We start from the raw sequence: 27,554 nt of genomic DNA on the forward strand, positions 1-27,554 counted from the left end.
ATTGGCCATGCTGACAGAGGCTGATGGGAATTGTAGTTCCTGAACATCTGGAGAGCCGCAGGTTCCCTACCCCCGGACTAGCCCAAGGTCACCCAGGAATAAAAAGGGAGTGTTAATGACTGATTTTAGGTATTTATGGGGCTAAAGGATTACAAAGCATTTTGTATAAGTGAAAGGTTAAAGGTACTAACTACTAATGCTTACTCAATTTTTTAAAAAGTCATGACCTGTGTATCCTGGCAGTAGTCTTGATATCTAGCTCTTGAATATGCCTATGCAGTAGGAATGGTCCATCGGATCCGTGTTTTAATGAATTTGTCTTAATCTAAAGTGCAAATTATTTTGAGTATTGAATGTATTAGCCCTTCAGAATATAGTTAACAAAACAGTGGGGATGGTGAATCTTCACTAAACTGTAGTGACCACTCATGATTTCACAGTTGGCATAAAGTCCTGTTGTTTCCTATGTGGCTGGTTAGCAAAGGTAGAAAACGGGATAATTCTCCCTGTTGGGCTCTTTTAAAAACATGTTTTAGAAATATGGTGAAGTTCCTTGTTTAAGGAAAGTATCCTTCTTTTGATTTCTAGAAACAAAATTAAGTATTTGAAAGTATTAAGTATTTGACAGACAGTCAATTAGAGGAGAAGTAGTTGTTTCTGTTGGCAGTAGATGATAGGACTTTCTATAATGAGTTTAAATTATGGACAGAAAGATACCAGCTGAAAATTAGGAACTTTTTTTACAGTAAGAGTTTTTTTATAGTAACAGAGAATTTATTAATGCCCCGCCCCTGGAATGCCCGGCCACGCCCCCATCGTGCCCCACCCAGCCCCATTGGCGCTATGCCACTGTTTGAATCCCACCACCATGGGAACCTGTTACTAAAATTTTTGGATACCACCACTGTCACCAACCCAACCCAACCTAGTCATTATTGGCACAATGAGTACCCACATTAAAAAACGTTGCATGGCATTTGAACCATTTATGTGGGCATATTGCTTAGATCTGTACATATACTATGGTATACATATACTACATCCTCGGTTCTTGGAAAAACCCGATGTGTATGAAGGACAACACTGGCTGAAGATCTGGCAGCTATGATTTCATAAAATAATGATGATGATAATAATTATTATGTTCCATTGCAAATAGGGCTTAATTATTTTATGGGACAAGATTAGCTAACATAACATGGAACAAGATTAGCAAACTCCCCATTGTTGGGACCCCTGGGAGCAACAAGTAAGGAGAAGGATGAATAACATTTCAGTTCTATGATTGTGCAAATATGATAGCATTGCCCATGCCATGCAGCACCCATGGATATAAATGTTCAGCCATAGAAGGAGAAATGCTATCTACACAACATTAACTGAACTGACAGTGTAGGGCGAATATTTCAACCAGATCATGAAACCTTCCATACAGGCAAAATGTTCCAAGAACAGATCTCAATTGCAAATCCAATTACAAAAAAAAAAAAGAAACACACAGAAAACACCATGTGGAAGCAGACCTTCAAACACCTCATTAACCACCAATCCCAAGTGACTTCCTCTGCCTGCGTATATGAATGCTGTTGGACTGAGGTGAAATATGACAAAACTTGCTCCCTTCTCCTTCCAGGTATAAGAGAATGCTGCTTTATGGATATACATTTCATATATGTGGATTATTAAGAATTACCTGCCAAGTAGTTATCAAATCGGTCTTATCCAAATCATTCCCAGAAATTCCCAAAGAATTCAAAGAAGATGATGTCAGGTTTTGAATTTGGTTTCCATGCTGATCTATTATCATTATCTCTTTAAAAAAGGAGATGAAAACTTTATATTAAACAAACTATTCCTTTGCATAATATCATTTGATTAGTTTTCACTGTATGGATCCCTTTGAAGGAACCAGCTCCAGAAAACTAATTAATAAAGAAAGAAAAATTAAACCTACTTAGCTTACCATATATATGAGGAATGTAGAGAGTTGTAAGTCTCCTGTGTTACACAAGTACCCATACTGATCTCACTTCATGCTAATGGTTAAAAACTGCATTCCTAAGCATACTTCCTCAAAAGCAAGTTTTATTGAGCAAAGCAGAATGAAGAAGAATGGGTTTTTAAACCCTGGTTTTCTCTACTTTTAAGGAGTCTCAAAGCAGCTTACAATTACCTTCCCTTCCCCTTGCCACAACTGATACCTTGTGAGAGTGTTCTGAGGAAACAAGGTCACCCAGTAGGCTTCATGTAGAGGAGTGGGGAATCAAACTGGATTATCCAGATTTGAGACCTCCACTCTGAACTATTATTCTACAATGGCTCTCAAGTCTTTCTCAAGAAAGAACTTGTTCCCAAGGAACAGGACTTATTTTGAGTGAATGTCCTGAGGGTTGGTTTGCACATCTTCTATGAACACCAATGCAAATAAAATAGAAACAAAACGTTAAGTAATTTTTATAAAAAAGCTAAATCAGACTTCAACAACAGGATTTGAGACAACAAAAAGTTGTGGACTCTGATAAACTCTGCACAGAATTGGACAGGATGCATGATTCGAGATGATTCACCTACAGCATATTGTGACATCTATCTGCCATCATACAACTATTTGAAGTCTGTAAGGTCACAGACACTGATGAGTAATTCAATGGACTGTAGTCTGTCACACTTGCTGAGCACGGTCCTGCTACAATGCCATCACAGCTATGCATATCTGTAGGAATGGCGTAGTAGAGTGAAAACATTGAAAAGTATAGGTACTTGCCAATTTCAGCTTGCAGCTTTTCACCCATTTGTATTATGTTTGATCCATTTAGTTTGCATTTAATATGCTTTGGCTCATCAGGAAGTGGCCTAAGACATAAATGATCACTGATTATTGTATATATCAAAAACTATTTAGTATATGTGAATCCTGATGGATGTTTTTATACTGACTACTTTGTGCAGTTTGTATATTCATTCATTCATTTTTAAATTTATACCCCGCTCCTCCCCGTAGGGCTTAGGGCGGCGAACAACATAATATAACAGTATACATTAAATAGAATACAAACTTGTAAAATAACATACATAAAACTGTAGAACAAAGTTTCAGATGGCGACTTAACACATCAAACCTAGTGTTAGCCAGTTACAATAAAGCAGCACTTTACCAATATATTAACAATACAGCAACAATAATCAATATCGCAGCACAGTAACATTATATTAGCAATATGCAGCAATACATTAACACTATAACAATACATTAACAATAGAGCTACAAACTACTCTACACAACACTATAACTGCCGTAAAGAAAATAACCTAAAAATACTACCCAATTTCCTCCAAAAGAGCTGGCTACACCTATCTAACTTACACTCTCTGATAATATACTAAGGAGGAAACTAACTACCCCTAACCTACACTCCTATAAATTACTAACTAAAACGACACAAAAAGAACAATGGTGCAAAGCCCAGATTGAAAAGGCCATTGCCCTCCCCCCACAGACCAGCCTGCTTCTGCCACCTGCCTCCACTGCTTAGTTCTTTGCCAGCTGGTATGTTGGATATCTCAGAAGCCATTTGCACCCCCTCTGTTTGTCCACCGCAGGCATTATGTACTCGAATGTTGTTAAAATTTATAGTTTACTGCCTGCCGGGAAGCGTCTCCCTGGGTTCAACGTCGGCTCTCACACCACCGACTCGCTGCCTGGTAGTTACTTGCTCCTGTTCCGCTTGCCGGCTACAGTCATTGTTTACTTGAACGATATCGATGTTTGTGTCCCACTGCTGACCGAGGAGCGTCTCCCTGGGTTCAGCATTGGCCCTCATACCACCGACCTGTTGCCTGGGAGCAACCTGCCCCCGCTCCGCTTGCCCACCACTGCTAACTTGAGTGTTGTTAATGTTTGTACAGTTTATAATGTATATCAACAATAGACTGGGTTAAAAGATCCTCAAGCAGATCTAAATTTGCAGAAGACATTTCTTCGCTCCCCTCAGGGACAATGTGGGATGCAACACAGACAACTGAAGCTTGAGGAAGCTATCCATAGAGGCCACAGTTCTCCTCTCATAATTTTCTACTGAAGCAAGATCAACCCATATGGTCTTGCAGTATACCCTTATATACTTGCGTATAAGTCTACTTTTTCAGCACATTTTTTGAGCTGAAAAAAGCTCCCCTCGACTTATACGCGAATGAACGGGTGGCGAGCGGGTGGGGGGAACGGGTGGTGAGTGAAAAAAGGCTGGGAGCTGAGGGTGTTTTTCTGCACTTGCTCCCTGCTATGTGGACGCAAAGGCAGCTCCCAGGTAAGCCTTGGACTGTTGCTTCGCTGCACTACAGGTGGCCAGTAGTTTCATTCACAGTGAATATTCAGTGAATAGGTGTGAATATTAAATATTAAATTTATATGTTACAGAATTTTTGTTCAGGCCAGGAAGCTCCGTGAATGCTAGGGAGTCATACTTATTGGGAAATCCGCACAATTGGAGCCCAAGATGGCAGGAATCCCCCCCACACACAGGGTGCCCTGGGGTGCAGCCACTGCCAGCACCTTTCTCGGCCCCCACCCAGTGTTTTTGGAAAGCAGGTGGGACTTCTGTCCAGCTGAGCTTGCAGACCTGCAAAAAAGACTTGCTTTGGGGCAGTGGCTGCCATCACCACGCAAGCATCTTCACTGTGTAATGATAAGCTCTCCATGTTGAAGGAGAACCTGTAGGGACTTTTTAAAAGGGGGATCTTGTTGAGCATCTTCCCTATGAAACTCTGAAGAGATACTATCTGTGAGAGTTATATATTCCACTTCAGAACTTTTAAAGTTATTGTTGATACCATACTGTTTTTCTTTGAAATAAATATTTAAAAACATTTTTATTGGTATCTATTTTTATTTTTGAAATTTACCAGTAGCTGCTGCATTTCCCACCCTAGACTTATACACAAGTCAATAAGTTTTCCCAGTTTTTTGTGGTAAAATTAGGTGCTCGACTTATATGCGGGTCGACTTATGCACGAGTATATACGGTACTTACTTTAAAGCTGTGAAAGACTTCATAATATTTACACACTTGTTTCTCAATTGCAACGACAATGCAAATGGATTATTATCACTATAGCCAATCACTGAAGGTCTTCTAGAACTTCAAAATGTACAAACCTGACAGTAAATGCAGTTTCCAGAGATACACGGTCATCACGAAATACAACCTGACAATAGCGCTTATCTTTTACAGATGTTGGTACTTGTACATCAGGCAACAATCCTTTAAGCAGTTTTTCTCTATTAATCTCGGCAGTCCAATTTGCCTAAAAACAAAAATAAATTCAATCAAGAGTGTTAGGTGTAACTGAAAGCAACCCTTTCTCTGTTTTATTGAACTTACGCTGCTTTTTCATCTTGTCTAATAAAATGAATTGCGGGCCAAGGCGGGACCCTGTTGGCCCAAGCCTTGCATGTGACACCCCTTGGTTGAATAATCATGCAACTTGTTCCTTTGTGGGTAAATATTTGGCCACAGCCAGAGGTATTTAATGTCAAGGAGTTAACAGGAAGCAAAATGGCGCAGCGGGGGGGGGGGGGGGGGGATCTGAATATCTGGGCAGCGCGAGTGCTGTTTTCCCAGAGGCAAGCAAATTCCTCAACCCAGCTGCTGGAGGAATTGATCATGATGGGCCAGATTGGAGCAGGGAATGCCAGTTGAGCAATGGACCACTTTCTGGCGCCCGTTCCAATCTGCTGCTAGGGCTCAAGCCTGGTAGCCCCTGCCAGCATCCCGACCCTTACCTCTTAAAGAGGCTTTCCAACAGGAGAGCTCCCTCAGTTACCCTTTTCCTACTGATCACCCCCTATGCACAACCTGCCGCAGGCTATGACATAACAAAACATGAAACATCGAAAAAGCATGCAAACAGTGAGGGGTGGGTGGGTCACTCTTCGGCCGTCCAGGCGTGAATGGCCTCGCCTGTCTGGACGGCCTTTCATATGATGCGGGCCTGCCTTGGCTCCATGGAAAAGCGGAGTCAATCAGGGCCCAGCCCTGGCGGCGATGTGGCTTGCGCTGGGGCTCACCCGCCTGCCGCAAAGAGGCGTGCCCGGTCGAGCTGCGGGCAGCGTATTAAAAATGCAGCAATTGATTATCTACATCCCCTCCCCTTTTAAAACACACATAGTCATACTTATGGACCTACCCTTCTACTCTGCTCTTCCTCAGAGGCTGCCTTTTAGCTACCCCCACTATCTGGAGATAGACAGGTAGCAACTCTAGAAAGGCCTTCTGGGTTGTGGTGCTGATATTTTAAAATTCCCTCCCCAAGGAGATTTGTCTGTCTCCTACTTTCATTGACTTCTACCAGCAGGTGAAGACTTATCTGTTTTGTTTGGCATTCCCCCACTAACAGTTATTGGTCCTCTTCCCTAGAGATGTAAAAGTTCCAGAAATTTTGACACAACATACCTTTTTGAGAAAAACTATGGAGATTTTCAGAAAAAATGAAATATATGCAATGTTTACTGTCCTATCAAACCTAAACTAATAATTACTGCTTTTACAGCATAAAATGCACCATTTATAATTGACTTAGCATATAAAATTTCAATATTTGACATTTATGGAATTTAAGAGTTATGAACATCACTGTTTTATACAAGCAAAATTGCAAATCTATCCAATACTTAAGAGAAAGCTGCAAACTGATGCACCCTACAAGTTATCTGGCTAGAAAAAAAAACATGTTGCACTTACCTGTAACTGTTGTTCATTGAATGTTCTTCTGTGCAGGCACACACTAGTACTGTGCCTATGCAGACTGGCCACGGAACTTGAGTAGCAAGCTTTAGCTAAGAAAATAACTCTTCAGATGTTCTTTCCCCTCCCAATCAGGGCCCAGGGGAGGGTCTTCAAATGGTCGTGTGACTGGGAGGGGGAGGGAGCACTTCTCTCAGCTCTCCTACCAATGCTGCAGGACCAACCCAAAACATAATGATGGAAGAACCAATAGGAACAGCCCACACCGGGCAAGGAAGAAGGGATGCATGCCTGCACAGAAGACTACTTGAGGAACAACAGATGAGTGCAACATTGTTTTTCATCTTTGTGTCCTTCTGTGCAGTTCCACTTTGGGAGAGTAGCAAGCTCATTCCAAAGAGGTGGTGGGTGTGAGGCCGTAACTAAAAACAATACCCACAACACCAAAGTAGTTTGAACAAACTTCATTCCCAGTCATTTAAACAATGAATGCAATAAGCAGATAGGATATGACCTTCACCCAGACAAAATAGGCAGTCTTTATGGGCATTATTTATGGCCATTTTAGCACCACAGGTAGTGCCCTTTTTGAACAAGGCCTTACCCTTCGAAGACATAAGTCAAAAAAAAGTTTTACCTCAGAAAAACAGGCTGAAAATCTTGACATAACATCAAGTTATGGTGGAATGCTCTCCCTCCAGCTGTCCGGGCCCTGCGGGACCTTAATAAATTCCGCAGGGCCTGTAAGACTGAGCTTTTCCGCCGGGCTTTTGGAGAGACCAGCCACTGATTGGTGCACCCTCCTCCTCCCCTCCCCCCATTTTTAATTTAACAATCTGGGGCTCTGTTGTTCCCTTTTAGAGGGAGTTTTGATTACTGGATGCCATCCATTTTTCTGAGCTGCTGCTGTTGTTTATTTTTATGATTACATATTGTATTTTAAAGTGTATTATCATCTTTTATGATGTGACTATTGCTTGTTGTAAACCGCCTTGAGCCCTTAGGGGGAGGGCGGTGTATAAATTTAATAATAAATAAAAAAAATAAAAAAGTAAAGGAGCTGAAAGACTTGTTACCGTGTTTCCCCGAAAATAAGACACTGTCTTATATTAATTTTTGCTACCAAAGATGCGCTATGTCTTATTTTCAGGGGATGTCTTATCTTTCCGCTCCACAGGTGCATGCTCTGGTATTCTGTTCAACGGGCATTCTTCCAAACAAAACTTTGCTACGTCTTACTTTCGGGAGATGCTTTATATTTAGCACTTCAGCAAAACCTCTACTACGTCTTATTCTCAGGGGATGTCTTCTTTTCGGGGAAACAGGGTACCTTATTCCATAGCGGCAGTAAGAGAATTGAAGGGAGTGCTCCCTCCCCCTCTCAATCACATGACTATTTGGTCAGGAAGATCCTGCCCTCGGCCCTGGTTGGCGGGGGAGGAGCACTCAGGAGAGTTATTTTCTTAGCTAAAGCTTGCTACTCAATTGCTGTGGCTGGCTGCACAAGTGCAGTCTCAATGTGTGCCTGCATAGAAGAAGCATTCCTTTGCTGTGAACTTACAGAGTATCTGGCTGGCCAGGATGGGAAACAATGTTTTCAGTATTTTATTTTCAGTGCTTTATGTGGTTTGAAGACATTATTTACTTATTTTTTTTTTTTACATAAGCTCCCCATTATTTCCATTCTAAAATTCATAAAGAACACCTACCTGGATTTTTTCAGTCAGAGCTGGTGTTATTATAACCTCTCTTTCAATCTCATCATACATTTGGAAGATAAGATTTTGCATCAAGTCACCTGCAATCCAGCTAATTTCATCCTGGTGCTTGATCTGAATAGCCTGTTCCTCTACCACATTAAAAATCTGTAGTCTTGCAACACGATTGCTGGGAAGCAATTTAATAGTCTTTTCCACTGGTGGCACATTTCTGCAAGTCTAATAAAAACAAGGGGGAAATAAATAAGCAAATAGAAATAACAGGATGACTGGTAACTGAGAGATTCAGGCAGATTCTGCATGGGCCATATACAGCAGTGTGGGTCCAGTAAAAACGCCATTGTGGAGGACGACTTTGCACTGCTGTCGCTGCTGGAGCACAGCTGCAGCAGCATATTTTCCCCACAACGGCATTTTTCTGACTCACTAGTTTAGCAAGTCATCTGAAAAACACTGACATCTACCTGGTGCTGTGCGAACAGCACCGGGGGGAAGTCAGGGTTTTCCCTGGACTCTGTAGTTCCCCTCTTACCTCCTCTCAGCTGCCATCGCACTGTAGAGGCCAGGGGACACACCTCTTGGCCTGCGACCTCAGAGGCGTCGCCATGGCCACGAGGGTGTGTCCCCGCAGCTCTGCAGAGCGACAGCAGCCAAGAGAAGGTAAGAGGGGAACTATAGCGGCTGCTGGGGTACCAGGGCCGTTTGCAGGACAGTATGTGAAAGGCCCCAGGGGGTGCACCGGCATCAGGTATGCCGGTGCACCGCTGCTGCCCCCACTTTTGCAGAATCCGCCATACTTACACAAATAGAACCTGTGACTAACTGTGAGAGACAGGAGAAAACCTGGCTATTTAACCCCTCTCTAAAATCTCCTTCTTTAAGATTTTATAAGCTCTGCAGGATAATAGGCTGGTTCTCCCCACTTTTCCCCCCATCAAGCAGTCTTCATTGTACACTCAGTCATTTTTAGGCTGGTTTTTATAACAGCAGCAGCAGCAGCAGCAGCAGCAGCCGCTGCCGCCGCCGCCACCACCACCACCACCTTTATTAGGCATAGAAAACCTGTTTAATTATATAAAATCATGTTTTTCTGCATACCGAAATCAACCTAAGTAGGCAGAGACCTCTACCTCAGTGGATTCCACATAGCACATTTATATCTAGTTGCAATCATTATAAATGAACTGGTTTTCCCTTGGAAAACGAGTTCATTTATAATGATTGCAACTCGTTATAAATATGCTATGTGGAATCTACTCATATCTCTACACAGTCTAGTTGGGCTGCCTTTACCACGGGCACTACCCAGATTCCTGTTTGATACAGTGATTACTGAATTTCAAATCAAATCTCACCAAAAAGAGTACAGTAATTAGGGTTAGGGTTAGATTCTCCTCAACCTCCCTGTTGTATTTTAAACTTATGCCAATAAAAAGGTTGAAATGAATGAATGAGTACAGTAATTTAGGCATTATATTGTGTATGGATGACTTTTTCGTCAACTTAAAAATTAATGAAATCAAGATATGAATGTCACCAGTTTATACAGGATGATATACAAATTTTGTAACCTTAATACCCCTTAAATGATAAAGTAGTATGATTCCTTTGGTGGTAAATAATGTGTTATTTCTTGCTCTAGGCTTCAATCTATACACAGAACATATCATAGGGATTAGATTTAGGTGGAGTGAAAAGTGGGGGGAGGGAATTAACTATTTGAGATATGTTGATGATACTATATTTCTGGCAGAAAACAGCAAAGACTTGAAACAACAACTGTTGAAAGTTAAAGCAGAAACTGCCAAAGCAGGGTTACAGCTGAGGATCAAGAAGACAAAAGTAATGACTATTGGGGAATTATTCAATGTTACACTTGACATGGGGAAACTGAAATTGTTCAAGACTTCCTATTCCTTGGCTCCAGCACAAATAAAAATGGAGACTGCTGGCAAAAAATCAAAAAAAGATTGAGACTGAGAAGGGCAGCCATGGCGGTGTTAGAATGCAAGGATGTGTTGCTAGTGACCAAGATGAAGTTAATTTTTGCCACAATAATCCTCATTACTATATATGTCTGTGGAAGTTGGACAATGAAGGAAGCTGATAGGTAGAAAGTGGTTTCCTTTGAAATGTGGTGCTGGAGGAGAGTTTTACAGATACTGTGAAATGCTAAAAAGACAAATAATCGGTTTTTAGATCAAATCAAGCTAGAAGCTCAAATTCTAATACTAAATACTACTAAACTGACACTATCAAACTTTGGTAACATCATGAGAAGACAAGATTCATTGGAAAAGACAACAATAATGCTAGGAAAGGTTGAAGGTAACAGAAGACCCAACATGAGATGGATTGACTCAATCCAGGAAGCTAAGTCCCTCTGTTTGGAAGACCTGAGCAAGCCTGATAATGATGGGATGTTTTGGGGGACACTGATTCATAGAGTTGCCATGGGTTGGAAGCAACTTGACAGCACTTAAAACACACAAAACAACCCCTTAAGAAGCTTGTTTTTATATGAGGGATTTACAATGCCGGCACTGGTCTTAAGCTACTAGATCTCAATAAGGAGTTGACCTCTCCAGTTTTTGTCCTACTCTATCCCTTTCTCTTTGGTCTCCACTGTCACCATAGGCCACTAATACTGTTGAAGACAGCCTGTGATCAGCTTACTTTAAAAGATTTGTCTCCCCTCCTTAGTTTCCTTTGCCAGCTTGAATAAGTTCTGTACATTCATCAAGGTAAAGGAGAATAAAAAATATCAAAACCTTTTGGTCACTTTAAGATTGAAGGTATCCACAGCCTTTGTCTTTTGAGGCTGCATTCATGGCTATATGGATGGCTCCCTGTTTCTCTACTTTAGTATAGTAAACACGATTCACACATGATCTCACAGTTTCACAGTTGCAAAGACCCAAGAAGCTCCCATTTCCAAAAAAGAAAAAAATATCCTTGACATATAAATAAGCCATAGATGCGGAAGTAAACAAAATACAGTTGATCAGCACAATACTATAACATATGAACAAAAAAATCCAAATAGTCTCTTTGATGTTAGAGATCAATATATCTTAATGATTCCAAGCTTCCTTGTTTGAAGGACATCCCAGTTATCTTTTCTACCCTGTACCAGAGCCTGTCTCCTGTGAATGGCTGCTTCTCCAAGATGACCCTTCCAAGAACAGCTGCCCCTCTCTAAAAGGATGCATTTCACCCCACAAGCCCACCCCACAAGCCCCCCAAACCATTCCCCCTATACAGTCATCAAAGTTCATAGGGGGAAAAGGAACGTAAGACCACTTGGTCACTTTGAGGCTGAAAATCTCTACCAGGTACTTGCTTTCAGGCTACACACATCTGCCCTTTGTCTTTTCTACCTTCATTAATTACCATATGAATGGTTATTCTGCGAACTTGGAATTTAGAGGGAATTGGGGAGGTGGGAAACTCCTTTTAGTTTAACCAGACTACAAAGTTTCAGTTTAACCCTTGAGGATTTACACAGCACAAATCCAACAGTTACATAACAAAGTAACAAAATTACACAAAGAACAGTAGCAAGCTGTGCAGTTGTTCTATTGCATAGCTTAAAAGTCAATGAACTGTCCCTGTGATACTACATATATAACATATACATATTTAAGCTATATTATTCATTAATATATTTAACATATAATATTCATGTTTTGTCAGCCATTTCTCCACGACCTTGTTATGCACTTTTCCAAAACATGAATATCCACGTTTTTTAAAGCAGCTAGTAGTTTCTGTACTGTGCTGTTACAATTTGCAATGGAAATCACCATCAGAAATTCTTCTACACTCAGCATTCAAACATCTAATATGACATCAGAATAAGGAATTTACTCAAGTACCGTATATACTCATGTATAAGTCGACCCGCATATAAGTCGAGGCACCTAATTTTACCACAAAAAGCTGGGAAAACTTATTGACTTGCGTATAAGTCGAGGGTGGGAAATGCAGCAGCTGCTGGTAAATTTCAAAAATAAAAATAGATACCAATAAAATTACATCAATTGAGGCATCAGTAGGTTAAATGTTTTTGAATATTTCAAAGAAAAACAGTAATCTGGCTCTGTAAGTGGAAAAGGGAGTCAACAAAAACAATATGGTTTCAACAATAACTTTAAAAGTACAAAAACCTTAGCTCAATCAGCAACCATGCTAAAACACAAGAGTTAAAATCCTTCAAAACTGGATTCCTCATCATCATCATCTGTATGTCCAAATGAAACCCAACTTAGATTTTAAGAGGGATATTATCAGAAATGGAAAATCTAATATTAGCTTCCATTGTAAACAATGGGGGATGGGGCACCCCCTTCGGGGATCAATAACTTTGGATCCCCTGACCCAAACTTCACCAAACCTGGCTGGTATTGTAAAGAGACTCTCCTGATGAGACCAGCCAGGTTTGGTGAAGTTTGGTTCAGAGGGTCCAAAGTTATGGACCCTCAAAATAGTAGCCCCATCTACTAATAGCTCCCATTGAAAACAATGGGGAATGGGGGCACCTCCTTTGGGGGTCCATAACTTTGGACCCCCTAAACCAAACTTTACCAAACTTGGCTGGTATCACCAGGAGTGTCTTCTGAGGGTACCCTGAAATTTTGGTGCATAAAAACTGCGCCCCCTGCTGGCTGGCAAAGTAAAAACACACACAAAATTTTAATGACCCGCATATAAGTCGAGGGGAGCTTTTTCAGCATTAAAAATGTGCTGAAAAATTCGACTTATACATGAGTATATACGGTACTCTTTTTGGGTTGGAGAATTGAAATGGAGCCCAGTGCCAGATGGTACCTGTAAAATAGCAATATGTATGTGGAAAGTTCACAGGTGGTTGAAATGGCAAAATTTTTTTTTATAGAATTCTGCTTCTGCAGCCTACAAAGGTGAACTTGTTCCATGGTGATTTTCAAAGCACTTGGAAAAAAGTGGTCTTACTCACAGGTATTTCAATCTTTGCTTTAAGTGTCTGATCTTTCTTTATATTTTGTACATGTAGAGCTGGTCCAGTTAAGATATTCCACCCAGCAGTGCTGCAATCTGTGGAATATGTAGGAAGATTTGGAGCGCCTGAAAACTAATATAATTATGTGATACAGCAATTAATAACATGCAGGTTTAAGGTGGTGGCCATATCAAGTCACAGTTTATGTATCAAGAATACAGGTTACAAAAATTCCAAGACAAAATAAAAAATGAAAGAGCACTATAAAAAGACACTAAACTTCTGTCTATAGAAAAGACAGCGGCTGTTATTAATTCTGAATAAAAACACTGGTTTCATTCACATAGGAAGCATCTTCGCAGAGTGGATGTCTTGAGGTGTGAATAAAATACATAGCTTTGGAGTACAGTGCCAAACCACAGAAAATGAAAAAAAAAAACAAATGAGAAAAATCAATTTCAGCTATATTTATTTAAGAACATAAGAACAAGCCAGCTGGATCAGACCAGAGTCCATCTAGTCCAGCTCTCTGCTACTCGCAGTGGCCCACCAGGTGCCTTTGGGAGCTCACATGCAGGATGTGAAAGCAATGGCCTTCTGCGGCTGTTGCTCCCGAGCACCTGGACTGTGAAGGCATTTGCAATCTCAGATCAAAGAGGATCAAGATTGGTAGCCATAAATCGACTTCTCCTCCATAAATCTGTCCAAGCCCCTTTTAAAGCTATCCAGGTTAGTGGCCATCACCACCTCCTATGGCAGCATATTCCAAACACCAATCACACGTTGCGTGAAGAAGTGTTTCCTTTTATTAGTCCTAATTCTTCCCCCCAGCATTTTCAATGTATGCCCCCTGGTTCTAGTATTGTGAGAAAGAGAGAAAAATTTCTCTCTGTCAACATTTTCTACCCCATGCATAATTTTATAGACTTCAATCATATCCCCCTTCAGACGTATTTATTTGATTTTTATACAACCTTTCCCTACTTTTATAAATAATCTAAAACATACACATTAAGATACAATTTAAAATCAGAGATGTAGTAATGTGGAACTACTACGAGCCATACACACAGTTCCTCTTTCTAGTGTAAGGAAAGACGAAAAAGAGAGGAAAACAGGGGAAGGGGGAGAAGGAAGGGGAGATGGGGAGGAGAAAGAGGAGGAGGGAGGGCCTGTTGGTGTATCACCATAGCTGGCTCACCCATATGCTCAGTACAATTACATAAAATTCTGCTGTGGAATCCTAGTAGAATTGCATTAAATTCCACAGGGCTCTGGTCTCCCCAGACAGAATGTTCCACAAGCAGGGCCCAGGGCCCTGAATAAGGCTAGCTGGACTTTCCTTGCCTAAAACACATTTAGTGATGACGATATACTCCTTTATTCAAAAATAAATATGCAACGCTGCTACTTTTAATTATATAAATCTGGAAGGCTAGTTTCTGATTGTAGCAGTTCCTTATTAGTTAAAAACTAATTTTACAAAACAAACCAACACAACATAAGAACACATGCATAATATAAACAGAAATCTAAATGGTCATGCCCAAATGCTCACAGTCTAGAGTTTATGCTTTGGCCACAGAATGCATGTAAGAATGAAACCAATATCATGATCCAATACTTGGAGGGTTCCTTCTAGGTGAGGGAGAGGATCCTCATGAATCTGGGTAATCCTACCGGGATTGTAATGGATGGCCTATGGTTCAGTAGCAGAGTACTTGCTTTGCATGCCAAAGGTCTCAAATTCAGTCCCCAGCATCTTTAATTAAAAGTAGCAGATGATGAGACAGACCTTCACCTGAGACCCTGCCCACCCATTAACGATCAGAGTAGATAATACTGACTTTGGTAAACCAATGTTCTGACTCATGCTGTATTTTTAAAACACAGCAAAAAAATATGATGTACCTTGCAATAAACAATTAGTTTTGGTTGTGCTGTTATATTTCCTACTTCATCCAGCACTTCAACCTGGAAAGGGAATGATGTTCCATTTTCAATTTTCAAGATGTTGGAATCTGGTCTGACATTTAGCCGGCAAGGAAGGCCTGTTGAGTTTGTAAACAAAAGTTTACTGTCTGTTTATGAAATTTCAAAATGCACCTTACCAACAAACCATTAAAAAGTCGACTGGTACTACTAAGTGGCTTGTATCCACCTACACTGTTCCTTAGATGGAATGGCATTTGCTGACCCCTAGGAATAAAATGTCATGGGGTGCCACATGAGGGACAAGTGAGAATATCTCACTTTACGAAGTCTACACATTGTTGGACACATATTAATATCTTTACATTGCTACAGAATAATCTTAAAACAAAGATTTTCCACATCCATTTCGGGTAAATAATTCATTTCCAAGCAGTAAATTAATGCAATATTAACAACACTGAAACAAGGAACTGTTCAAAATGAGACTATGTATCTGAAGGCAAACAGGATGACTGTTTGGCCAGAAAAATTAAATGTTAAAATAAAAATACCAAATGATTTAAGCTACACTGGTTTATATGAGATGCAAAGATGACAATTACTTTTTGGTGCTGGAAGATGCTGGAAAGGGAGAATTTAATTTCAGTCTTTTTTTAATGCTTTCATAAGAGTCCTAGCTATTTTTCAGCAAACATTTGTAAGATTTTCAAATAGTTAACTTACCTGGGAGAAGTTTAATTTTCAAAACATGGGAGTCTTCCTTTAAACCAGGAAGTAAAACTTTCAGAGTAAAGTTCTGTTGAAAAAGATCGATGTGAAAAGCCTTTATCTGAGACCCTGGAGAGCTTCTACCCATCTGAATATACAATTATTTATTTATAAAAACATTTATACCCTCCACTTCTTTGATGTTCAAGGCTGCTTACAATAATAATTTAAAACATTTCCAGTTAAAAATAGCAAACCTCAAATTTCTCCATTCTGAGATAGATTAATGGTCTGAGTCCATATAAAGAAACTTCATGTGGGATTTATTTAATTTTTAGCTTTATAGGGCCACTCCCCACTCACCATAAGCCGCGGGGTCACCTCTTTAAAAGACACGAGGAGGATGGACGTTCCCCACGTCACCAGCGCCCACTGCACAGCTGCCCTTAATTTGCCGCTCTCCCACCTCCTTGTTGCGCGGCAAATTAGGTCCTCTGAAAAGAGCAACATTTCCAAAAACCCCGCAGGTGCCGCAGGGGGGTGGGGAACCTCGGCTGTTTACGCGCGGCTGATTCGCTCTGACGCGCAGCTTCCAGCCAATCAGGAAACAGGAACCGCCATTTTGTTTAGGGAGGGTATTTCCAAGTGCTTGGAAATTGAGACGTGTGCACAACAAGACGTGCCAACATTGCTCTTTTTTGCTCGAGCTCCACTGTTTTGCAGCTTGGTAAAGTGCTGCTGAGCACAGGGTTGTCGGCGGTGTAAACTGAAACCGATATTTACTTTCATTTTTCTGCCCAAGCAATTTGCAACAGGTAGTGATGTCAGCATGTGCAGACGTCTTAAAACCATGCGTTCAGCTTATCCAAACCAATCTTTTCGGGTCCAGCCAATCAAAATGGAGCCCCCGCCCGGGTTGGCTGCAAGGTAACTCCCATCGGTAAATGATGCACACGCGTGCCAGCCAATCAGAACGCTCGATTGCCTCTTTGACTCTTGATGTGGAACCCCGCGCTATTTCCTGAATGGAAAATGAGTGGGGAACAAATGTCTCCGTTGTCAAAAGCCACGGAGGCTTTTCTACGAGGGGTCGCTGCGGGGTTGCACTCAGACGAGATAAGTGGGGAGTGGCCCATACTTAAACTCCTACTGTGTTCATTTTCACTCAACAGGGAAATTCTACCCAAAGTTGCTCCAGTCTAAGATTACTGCTTTCAGTGAGCCTGAGTTTGGAGTTGTTCTCCATTTACACTTATTTAGCTTTCTGTGGGGGTGGAAAGTGCCAACGAGTCACAAGTGGCTCATGACAAACCCATAGGGTTTTCAAGGCAAGAGATGTTCAGAGATAGTTTGCCATTGCCTGCCTCTGCTTCACAACCTGCATTTTCCTTGGAGGTCTCCTAAGCATGTACTAACCAGGGATGACCCTGCTTAGCTTCCGAAATCTGACAAGGTTGGGCTAGCCTTTTAACCTCTGTCCAAATCCTACCTTAAGACAATGTTATCCTATCTTTTATATTTTCAAACAGACTTTGAAGCCTGCTACAGTACTGCCTTTCAGCATTACGGAACAACCTAACGATCAGATTAAATATACTAAGAGGTTTTATTTTAAAAAATAATGAGACCTGTTACAAACACAGATAACCAGAGATAAAGGAGACAAAATTAAAAATTATACACCAGCTATAGAAAAACAATACTACATACTGTCATATTAGAAGTCATTTACCTTGCCTTGGAAGCTGTTCACAGTACCTTTAGCAATAACACCTTTTATAACCGAGTTTGGTCCTCTATCCATTTCTTCATACTTTAATGTTAAACCACTACAACACAAAAATTAAACCTCATTTAAGAACTAAACCCCCCCATACAGATGCATTAAAAACATATTATAGAGTAACAGTTCAAAAGATTTCTTCCTCAACCAAATGTAGTTGCAAAAGTATTTTTCCAAGGGAAAAAATTGGGGGAGAGGGAGAATGCGCTGTTTAACTTTTGCTCCTCTATTAATTTGTGGAAAATGCCATCCATAAACTTTTACCCTACGTGGCAAAATATATATATATGCAAGGTAGAAAGGACATTTGTTCATTTTTAAGCCAGAGCTCAACATACTCCAAGGGTTGGGTTGCTAAGGCACCTAGACATTTTATTGTGGCACCTAGTATTTTCAGCAGTGTCTCTTGGCAACTCTCAGTGGAAGAACAAAGGTGGCTCCAACCAGTGGTGGGATTCAAGTAATTTAACAACTGGTTCCAGTGGTGAGATTCAAATAATTTAGCAACTGGTTGTTTACAAGCACCATTTTAACAACCAGTTCTGCCGAAGTGGTGCGAACCTGCTGAATCCCACCACTGGCTCCAACTAGTTCTTCCACTTATTGACAGAGGAGAAAGATGGTCCTTTTAGCTGCCACAAAGGCTATAGTTGAGATTTAGGGACCTTCATGGATATAAACCATGTGAAATAGAGCTTGTATTAAGAGGGGAATTGGCCAGGATTGAATAAATATGCTGGCTACCTGAGGAACCTATTAAAATAAACACACTTAAAGGTCTTGCCATTTCTTACTTATATGCAAACTTAACTGCACACCTTTCAGTGGTATTGGATGAATTTATTTCAGAACTGCCTGTCTTCTACACTCGGTCCCTGTACTCAATTAAAGGGAGTTTTTAAAAGTAACAATGGGACTGAGAAGTTGAGGAGATTAGGCTATGGTTAGAGGTGTGGCTTTTGTTGTGACTATGACAATCAGGGTTATCACACAGTTATTTGCATGCTGCGATAGTTTTGTCACAGCTTTAATTACAGGAAACTGTGACGAGATTAAGATCGGGTTCTGTGATAGCAGTAATTAAAGTGTATTGATTAAAATTAAAATCCTGAAGGCTGAAAATTTCTTTAATTTAAATGATTCCTAAATTTCTTTGCTGGCTTCTAGAGTCAATGAAAATTAGTCAAGATGTGGTTTAAATACCAGACAAGACAAAGTTGAGAGGGTTTATTCTACCAGCGATTAAAGGCTTAATCCAGGGTGATCCAATGAGCACATATATTTCTTCCCTATCAGTTCTACACAACCTGACAAACTATGGAAGAGTTTCACAAACACTTAGCTAGTTCTATGGAAATGCAGGGAGCAGATTGTCAGTTACTAAAATATAACAAGCATGCCAGTTCAACCTCCAGTATGTTTACTCTGGATTGGGTAGAACAGAAATATCTTTAAGTATCATTTCAAGCATAAAGTTACGAAACCATTACCTAGCTTCAAGTTGTGGTATAATATCATCTCTCAGATCAGTATCATGACCAAATTCATCTTGCACATTTAAAGGAATACTGAATGGAATTCCAATCCGAAATGGAGGATCCAAAAGACCTATTGAAAAGCGGTGAGGCTTTCCCGCTGAGGTGAAGAGAAACAAGTGTTCATATATTAAATGAAAACAGCATTTTCTCAGTGAAATCTATTCTCTTAATTTCAGTTAGAAATTTTATTTCTGAAATTTGAAGCATGGTCAGAGCAGTGTAGGGAATTTATAAACATAAGTGGAAGCGGTAAGGAAAATTCAATGGGCAACCCCATGGTCCACTCCCACTTTTAAATTAGTCAGCATTATGTTTACACTGAACAGTGCTGCAAATCACTATTTCTTAGTACTATCAAATTTGTTGGGAGGAAAACAAATGAAGACCGTAAGCAACATTATTATTTACAAACCACAGAAGCAATGTGTTTGAGTTCTGACTTTCATTGCACTGTTACCTTCAGTAGCATTTCTACCTACATAATACAGTTTTAATAAGACAATTTAAAATATGTGTATTCTGTACTTTTGATCAAGATGGACTAGACTAGACATTCCATCATAACTAGACTGCATGGGTGGATAACATGCATTAAGCACACTCTTAACCAAGCAACTCTAATATGCTTACCTATTATGTTAAATTTAAAAACTGTAGATGGAAGAGGTCTTCCCGCATAAGTGTCTGCATTACTTTCATTTAACACAACTTGCAGTTTCAGGGTGTAACTTCCAAGTTTATTAATAGTTTCTGCAAATAATCAGACAGTAAGATTATCAAAATGAAATAATCAAAATATTGATCAATTACAGAATATGTTTAATAAGGAACTCACCCATTTTTTTGAACCAGTAGGGCCATTTACCCCCATGCTGACTGATATGAGAAATGATTTCCTTATCTCCATCAGGGGCTTAAAAAGGAAAAAAAGATATCTAGTTAAATAAATAGAGTCGGGCTTAATTTATAAACAAACAAGGATTAACTGATATGACACACTGATTTTTTTACACATTGTTTTATAAACTTTGTGAAGTAAATCAACAGATTAAAGAAATTAAGTTCAGTCTTGCAATATAGTTCTTAACACTGGTGATATGTACAGTTTTAACATGTGTAACACAGTCTTTCCAATACTCATTGACTACATACTCAGCAAGCAGTAACAGGAACTACTGGGCTTAAGATTGGAAACTTGGGAGCTAAGCTTATTAACTGGAGCAATGGTGAGATGGGTTGATAAACTGGGCCACTCTCCAGAGCCTATTGCTGTTTTTCATTCCCCAAAATTTGCCAGTTTGGGAAGACAGACCGCCCTTTCCCACTCCACTTGCCACCTGTATCTGCCACCTCAGTTTGTCCTGCCTTGCACAGCCCTAGTCCTTTTAAAAAACACATGTTTATATATATATGTACACAAATATGAAGGAATTTGTTATGCCACAGAAAATTCTTGCCTATTTAAAGGAACAAGCTTCCATGGTGTAAGTGGGAATTTGAACCTGGGTTTCCCAGGTTCTCGTCTAACACCTTAAGCGCTACACGTTGCTGGTTCTCAAAAGAATAATACATTAAACAAGCAGGACTTTAAACGTTCACTCCATTAAACTTATTGAATTGCTGTGACGGCTGAAACTGTTTCAATTCACATTAATAAGGAAGTCATAAAATTTGCTTTAAAAATTGCATTCTTACCATGTAAAATAACCTTGAGTTCCACAAGCAGTTTTTTTGATCCCCCGTGACTTGCACCAGGGAGCTTTTGCATGGCTTCCCCCTTTTTATTCAATATTTCAATTCTTAATGCCCCTGTAAGAAAGCAAAGTGACTGAAATGTATGTAAAAGAAATCCAAGTTCTCTTCTAAGCTATTATAAATAAAGAATGAATATCAATTAAATTGCCTTGTGGATTAAAATACCTATAGTAGTTCCTGCATGTCTGGTTTGATTTGATAACAATTCATCTCCTTCAGGCCATGTTACTGACAACTTGTCAGGAAGCCTAGAGTAAAGAGCAACAGTTGTAAATAATTTTAGTACAATTAAATATGAAACTAAATTTGACAAATGGCACAAATCATAGATTTCTGAATTGTTATTCTCTTCTTTGGTCTTCAGGATCTTACCTAGCCATTTCCTCCTCAACATATTTCTTCACAGCTTTGTCCGATACTGAACGGTCAAGTTTGCATATTGGAATAATCTTTCTTTCATCGTACAATGCCTGAGGTTCCTGAAAAATTAAGGTTTTTTTTTTAATGACTGACTTTTATCAGTGAACCAAGGAAGCATGGAATTACAAGTCAGTTTACATAGGATATGAAAAAAATCCCCAAAGTCTTAAGGAAAACCACCATTCTCCCTATTTATTTTTCTATTTTTGCTGATCTACAGTTGTGACAGACTGTTCCCTCTAGCTTCCCCACCATCCATCAGCAGGTGAGTGCTGGCAAGAGGCTTCAAACAGAAAGCAGAGATGACACACCTTCTGCTTCAACCTTCTACCCTTTCCAATGGCTAGCTGCCTGGGGGTGGCTGGTTCCAAATATTGCCATTCCTTGGTCACCCTTCTCCTCTTCCCATTGCTTCCTTTCATAAGCAATGTACAAAAAGAAAACCTCAGTTGAAATACTATGATCTCATGAGATGCTGGTTGACATTTTTAATCAAATTTTAATTTTAAAAAACCTTATCAGATTTTATTGCTAACTGAAAGTGGGTGCTGAGTTTGCAGAAAAAAATATTATGTGGTTCCTTTAAATCTGCATTGTGGAGTCTTGTCCAGAATTATATATAGATTAACTAAATAGTTTCTTAGTTGATTGCTGATTTACAGCTGTTACAATCTAAATGAATTTATAAATCCCAAAACTTCAGTGATTATTTTGGCTGATTTTTTAAAAAGAATTTTTTTACCATGCATAATGGCCAGATTAACAACCAAAGGTTTTATATTTTGTTGTAATATATTTGTTGTAATATTTGTGTTTTCATCTAATTGAACCACATCTAATAATTCATTTTGATAGCCCTATGCAGAAATTAAAATTCCACATTCAGAGCTCAGGATTGCTCTTGTCTAGTGCTCAGGATTGCTCCCATCCTAGGCTCAACTGCTGGGTTTCACACAGGGCCTGTGCATTAGGGTTGGTCAATACTAAAAAAAATCGGTAAAATTCGGATTTGGGTATTTTGGGGCATAAAATGATTTTAGGAAGTCTAATCCGAATCTCATAGCCTCATTCTGGATATGCCCTAAAAATTCGGGTAACCCAAAATTCGGGTCCGCTTTATTATTTTTTGAATTTTGCAGGTGTTTTTACACGTTTTGGCCTGCAGGGGGTGCAATTTTAAAGCTAGCAGCACTAAACTTTCAGGATATCATCTGGAGACTGTCCTGATGATTCTCCCCAAGTTTGGTGCAGTTTGGTTCTAGGGGGCAAAGTTATTGACCGGGTGCCCCATCCCCCATTGTTTCCAATGGAAGCTAACAGGAAATGGGGGCTACACTTTTAAGGTCCATAACTTTGAACCCCCCTGAACCAAACTTCACCAAACTTGGGGAGTATCATAGGGACAGTACTTGTATGATACTCCCTGAAATTCTCCTGGTGACAGTAGCTCTAAACTGCACCCCTCATAGTCACCTGTAAACAATTTCCAGATTCTGTGCTCTGTACTGACTGGTTGGTTCTATTAGTATTAATGGGGCTTTCTTTGGGATAGAGTGCAACATTTCCTCATGGTAAACCCAATGAAACTTCTTCAGGCGTCTTCAGGAGAGTCTCTTCATGACAATCTTCATCCAGGCTTGGTGACCGCTGCTTTAAGGTTCTAATGTTATGGGTAGGGTCCATCTCCCACTGCCCCCATAAGCAAAGTTCCTCAAACCTCGATGGTGTCAATCCAAAGACTCTCCTGAAGATACCCCTGAACATTTTGTGACTGTGTACCTTTGATCAAATGTGCACCCCACAGCCCTCCACCAGAAATTCCCATTGACAGCAATGCAGAAGTCACTGCAGAAAAAGAATCTTGGGCAAATTTTTTGGGGGTGCCTGCAGGGGCTTATTTTTAGACATATCAGCAATAAAAAATATCAGGGTATCATCAGGAGACTGTCCTGATGACACCCCCCCAAGCTTGGTGCAGCTCATTGGTTTAGGGGGGCCAAAGTTATGGACCCTCAAAATGGTAGCCACCATCTCCTTTAGCTCCTCATTGAAACAATGTAGGGGATAGAGGCCCCCCTTGAGGGTCCATAACTTTGCCCCCCCTGAACCAAACTGCATCAATCTTGGGGGTGTCATCAGGACAGTCTCCTGATGATACTCTCTGAAATTTGGTGCCACTAGCTTTGTAAAATTCCGGTTTTCATGTTTCAATCCGCCTCCTGCACACATGAAGCCTGTTGGAGTGAGTGAGCTGTGAAACATCAAGCGAAACCAGCATTTCTAAAGCTAGTGACACTAGTCTGGTATCATCAGGGAGACTGTCCTGATAGTCCCAAAGTTTGGTGCAGTTTGGTTCTAGGGGAGCTGTGCCAGTTATGGACTCTCAGCGTAGCCCCCATCCCCTATCAGCTACCACTGGAAACAATGGGGATAGTTGCACCCCTTTGAGGGTCCATACCTGAAAACCAAACTGCACCCGAAACTTGGTGGGCAACATCGGACAGTCACCTGATGATACCCTGATAATTTGCGTCGATACATCTCTGCAAAATGCTGCCCTCTGCAGGCACCCCACAGAAATTTGCCCAAGATTCTCTAGTTCTGCAGTGACTCTAGCTGTATTGCTGTCAATGGGGAATTTTTGGTAGAGGGAAGCTGTGAGTAAGTGCACATTTCTTGAAGGTATGGTCACAAAACTTTCAGGGTATCTTCAGGAGAGTCTCTGGATGACACCATCCAGGTTTGGGGAATTTTGCTTCAGGGGTTTAATTCTATGGGACCCAGAAAAGGGTAGGGTCCATCTCCCACTGCCCCCCTGGAAGTAAAGTTCCCCAAAACCTGATGATGGTGTCATCCAGAGACTCTCCTGAAGATACTCCTGAAAGTTTTGTGGGTTTACCATGAAAAAAATGTGCACTCCACAGCCCTCTATCAGGAATTTCCCTATTGGACAGCAATGCAGCTAAGTCAACTGCAGAACAAAGAATCTTGTGCAAATTCTGGGGTGCCTGCAGGGGGTGCATTTGTAGATGTATCGGTACTTCATTGATTAGTAGTAGTCATTAGGAGACTGTCCTGGATGATACCCTCCAGCCAGTTTGTTAGCCTGGAGGGTTGCCAAAGTTATGGACCCTCAAAAAAGGGTAGCTCCCTCATCTCCTTAGTTCCCATTGGAAAGAATGGGAGATAGACACATCCCTTAAATCCAGGGGTCCTTGTAACTTTGGCCCCTAGTCTCAAACTCTCACTAACTTGGAGGGTATCATAAGGAGACAGTCTCCTGATGATACCCTGAAATTTTGGTGCTGGATATGTTTAAAATGCGCCCTGCAGGCCGAAAACGTGAAAAAAAAACCCCAAAAAATAAAAACGCAATTCGGCTGGTGATCCGAATCCCATGGATTCGGATCTGTTAGGATTCGGACAGTTCAGATTCGGCCCCTCCTCGTCCGAATCCGTCCGAATCAGTGCAGATTCGGTAAAAATTCGGATTTGGACTGGCCGAATCTCCAACCCTACTGTGCATATATTGGCTCTTGAGTACAGGTTCCCATGTAAACATAAGGTCAGGCAGAGGCAGCAGATGAAACTTCAGTGCCTTACCATGTTGAGATTGAATACCAGTACAGGGCTTTAGGGACAAACTGGGACAAAAGCCCAAGCCCCCCAGCCCCAAATTAAAGTAATAGTTTCAGCTTTAAATAATATATTTATATCAACAGTACTCAACTTAAAACAAGCTTCAGTTTACAATTATGCTATAATACAGAATGCCCAATGACAAGATTTTAAGAAATGTTTACACAATAGGAATCAAATTCCATTACTAGTTTAGTTTAAAACATTAGTAATTTACTTACCAAAGCTATCTGAACCTCTCCCCCAGTAGCATACACATCTCCATCATGATCTCCATATAAAAAAAATTGCAGTATACTTCCATAGAATATTGGAACAGTTTTAATTGTTTTTACCTAGAATAAAATTTAAGCTGATTTATTTATTTATTTATAAACATTTATACCCTGCCTCACACCAAAGGCCCCTTCCGGAAGGTGCCAATTAATCCAGTCTAGGGACAGGAAAATCCCTCTTTTTGCGGGGGGGGGGACTTTGCACGGCTCCTGCCCCTAAAGCAAGGCTGCACCGAGTTAAGTTCCCTGAAACAGGTTTTTTGAGAATTGCGCTATCTGCGATTCTTTAGTTTAAATCTGTGCTGCAGCAGCTCGTGAGTGAACGGCTGGCCGGGAAGCAGTTTTATTGGCTGTACTTCCCTTTTTAAAAAAGTCTCCGCCTCGCAGCTGCATGGCCACGCAGGGTCACAGGGATGTCTCAGGCCATTGCGACAGCAACCTGCATTTTATCAGTGGGCTCCGTTCGCTGTCTGCACGGAGGCATGCGAACACGAAAACAGGAGAGTGGATTACTTTATCCTGAATGCAATCCACTCTGCCTCTGCTGTAGAGGACCTATTCATTTAAACTAAACAGAGCATATTCTGTTTGCTTGCCCAAAATTTACAGAATTTAGACCTTTTTTTCCCCTGAAGGCTCTAACTTTAATAGGTTCGTTCTCTACAAATTCCAAATTGAACTATCTCCTGAATAATCAGGACCCTAAGATACCTGAAATGGTGGCCAATTTCCTGGTTAATACCCTGAAATAATTTTTTTTGGCTTTCCTCCTTGTATTAATGATGTATGTATATTCCTGATTTTTTTTCTTTTTACCAACTTGTATCATTCTGTTAAACCCTATCTGGCACATACTATATATTTTCTTTTCTGATGCCTAATAAAGGTCTAGTTTGAGTTTGAGGTAACAAAATAATATAGTATTCTAACGGATAATTTTAAATTGTTCATAAACTTCAATATACAGTTAACTTACCAGCTGCCCAGTTTCATATGTTTTTCCATCCCATTCTATCGCTGAATATGCTGCCCAAGGACTCTGCATTCTTTTTGAAGGGAGATCAGTGCGTGTAATTATTCCTTTTAAAAAAGTGAATTTTATCTGTTTGTCATATTTTTCATGGCAGTCTTTGAGCCATAATGTAAATTCTCTGTCAATTTTCATTCTCTGTTCCTGTGAAGAGTTTTTACATGCATTACAAAATCCAGACTTATTATTCACGACATCTTTTGTGTACACACATTTTTCGAAGGCCCTAAAAGCTGGGTTTTTAATGTTTTAAAGCCCTTTTATTTTAGAATATAGATAGAGAAGAACTGGCAATGTCAGCATTAAAAATGCTAGTTATCAACCAGTATCCCATATTTTCACATACCATAATAAAATATTACAATTTTTACCACATTTCCCAAAGAACACATATCAATGTTTCACCTCAATATGAGGGAGATAAGGCTAAGAAATTATTTGCACAAGTCTAGTTCTTAAACATCAATCATGTCTAAATCTGATATTCTAGATACACTATCCTGCTAATCAAAACTCATTTTCATTGTTGGAAATTAATTTTGGAACATGTTGCTTATTTTAATGAAGTTCTTAATATTTATTTATTAAAAAACTAAAAAAAATTATTCATTTATTTTATTCAATTTATACCTGCCCTTTTCCGGCAAAGATGGCTTACAACAAATAAGACAGTCAATAAATAGATACATGATATAAAATTTTAAAACATACAGTTAAAAGAGTATCCTATCCTAATTTAGTAAAATGCAATGCAAAATGACACCTTAAACAGTATTCTACTTCACAAGGAGAATGTCACCAGTATGATGGTGGTGGACAGGGGAGACCTCCAGACAAATGGAAGATTTAATCAATCCACAGGATGAAGGCAGAAAACCAGGGGGGGGGGGGGAGGAGCCAGAAGAAAAAGGGAGGGAGAAGGGAAATAGGAAGGAAGCCAGGGTAATGAAACGTACCTATGAACCCAGTTACCATATAATAAGAAATTAAATCAACAGAAAGAAGTCAACAGTTTCATGAAAGAAGAATACA

At 40.1% G+C, this 27,554-nt stretch overlaps 1 protein-coding gene across 3 annotated transcripts in view; it reads right to left on the reverse strand.

Moving 5' to 3' along the window:
* Positions 1-27,554, reverse strand: part of SMCHD1 (structural maintenance of chromosomes flexible hinge domain containing 1) — a 97,253-nt gene that overhangs the window by 40,285 nt on the left and 29,414 nt on the right. For all 3 annotated transcript variants that reach the window (XM_048507563.1, XM_048507561.1, XM_048507562.1), the window contains exons 13-28: positions 26,469-26,666; positions 25,439-25,552; positions 21,531-21,637; positions 21,324-21,406; positions 21,099-21,212; positions 20,239-20,316; positions 20,034-20,153; positions 19,356-19,500; positions 17,815-17,911; positions 16,098-16,170; positions 15,351-15,490; positions 13,437-13,571; positions 8,450-8,677; positions 5,153-5,301; positions 2,765-2,853; positions 1,694-1,812 (exon numbers count right to left, since the gene is read on the reverse strand). In XM_048507563.1, coding sequence (XP_048363520.1) covers positions 1,694-1,812; positions 2,765-2,853; positions 5,153-5,301; positions 8,450-8,677; positions 13,437-13,571; positions 15,351-15,490; positions 16,098-16,170; positions 17,815-17,911; positions 19,356-19,500; positions 20,034-20,153; positions 20,239-20,316; positions 21,099-21,212; positions 21,324-21,406; positions 21,531-21,637; positions 25,439-25,552; positions 26,469-26,666 — 1,989 coding nt within the window. The remainder of the gene's footprint in view (positions 1-1,693; positions 1,813-2,764; positions 2,854-5,152; positions 5,302-8,449; positions 8,678-13,436; positions 13,572-15,350; positions 15,491-16,097; positions 16,171-17,814; positions 17,912-19,355; positions 19,501-20,033; positions 20,154-20,238; positions 20,317-21,098; positions 21,213-21,323; positions 21,407-21,530; positions 21,638-25,438; positions 25,553-26,468; positions 26,667-27,554) is intronic.

This window comes from Sphaerodactylus townsendi, linkage group LG09 (genome assembly GCF_021028975.2).
Source record: "Sphaerodactylus townsendi isolate TG3544 linkage group LG09, MPM_Stown_v2.3, whole genome shotgun sequence".
Lineage (NCBI taxonomy): Eukaryota > Metazoa > Chordata > Lepidosauria > Squamata > Sphaerodactylidae > Sphaerodactylus > Sphaerodactylus townsendi.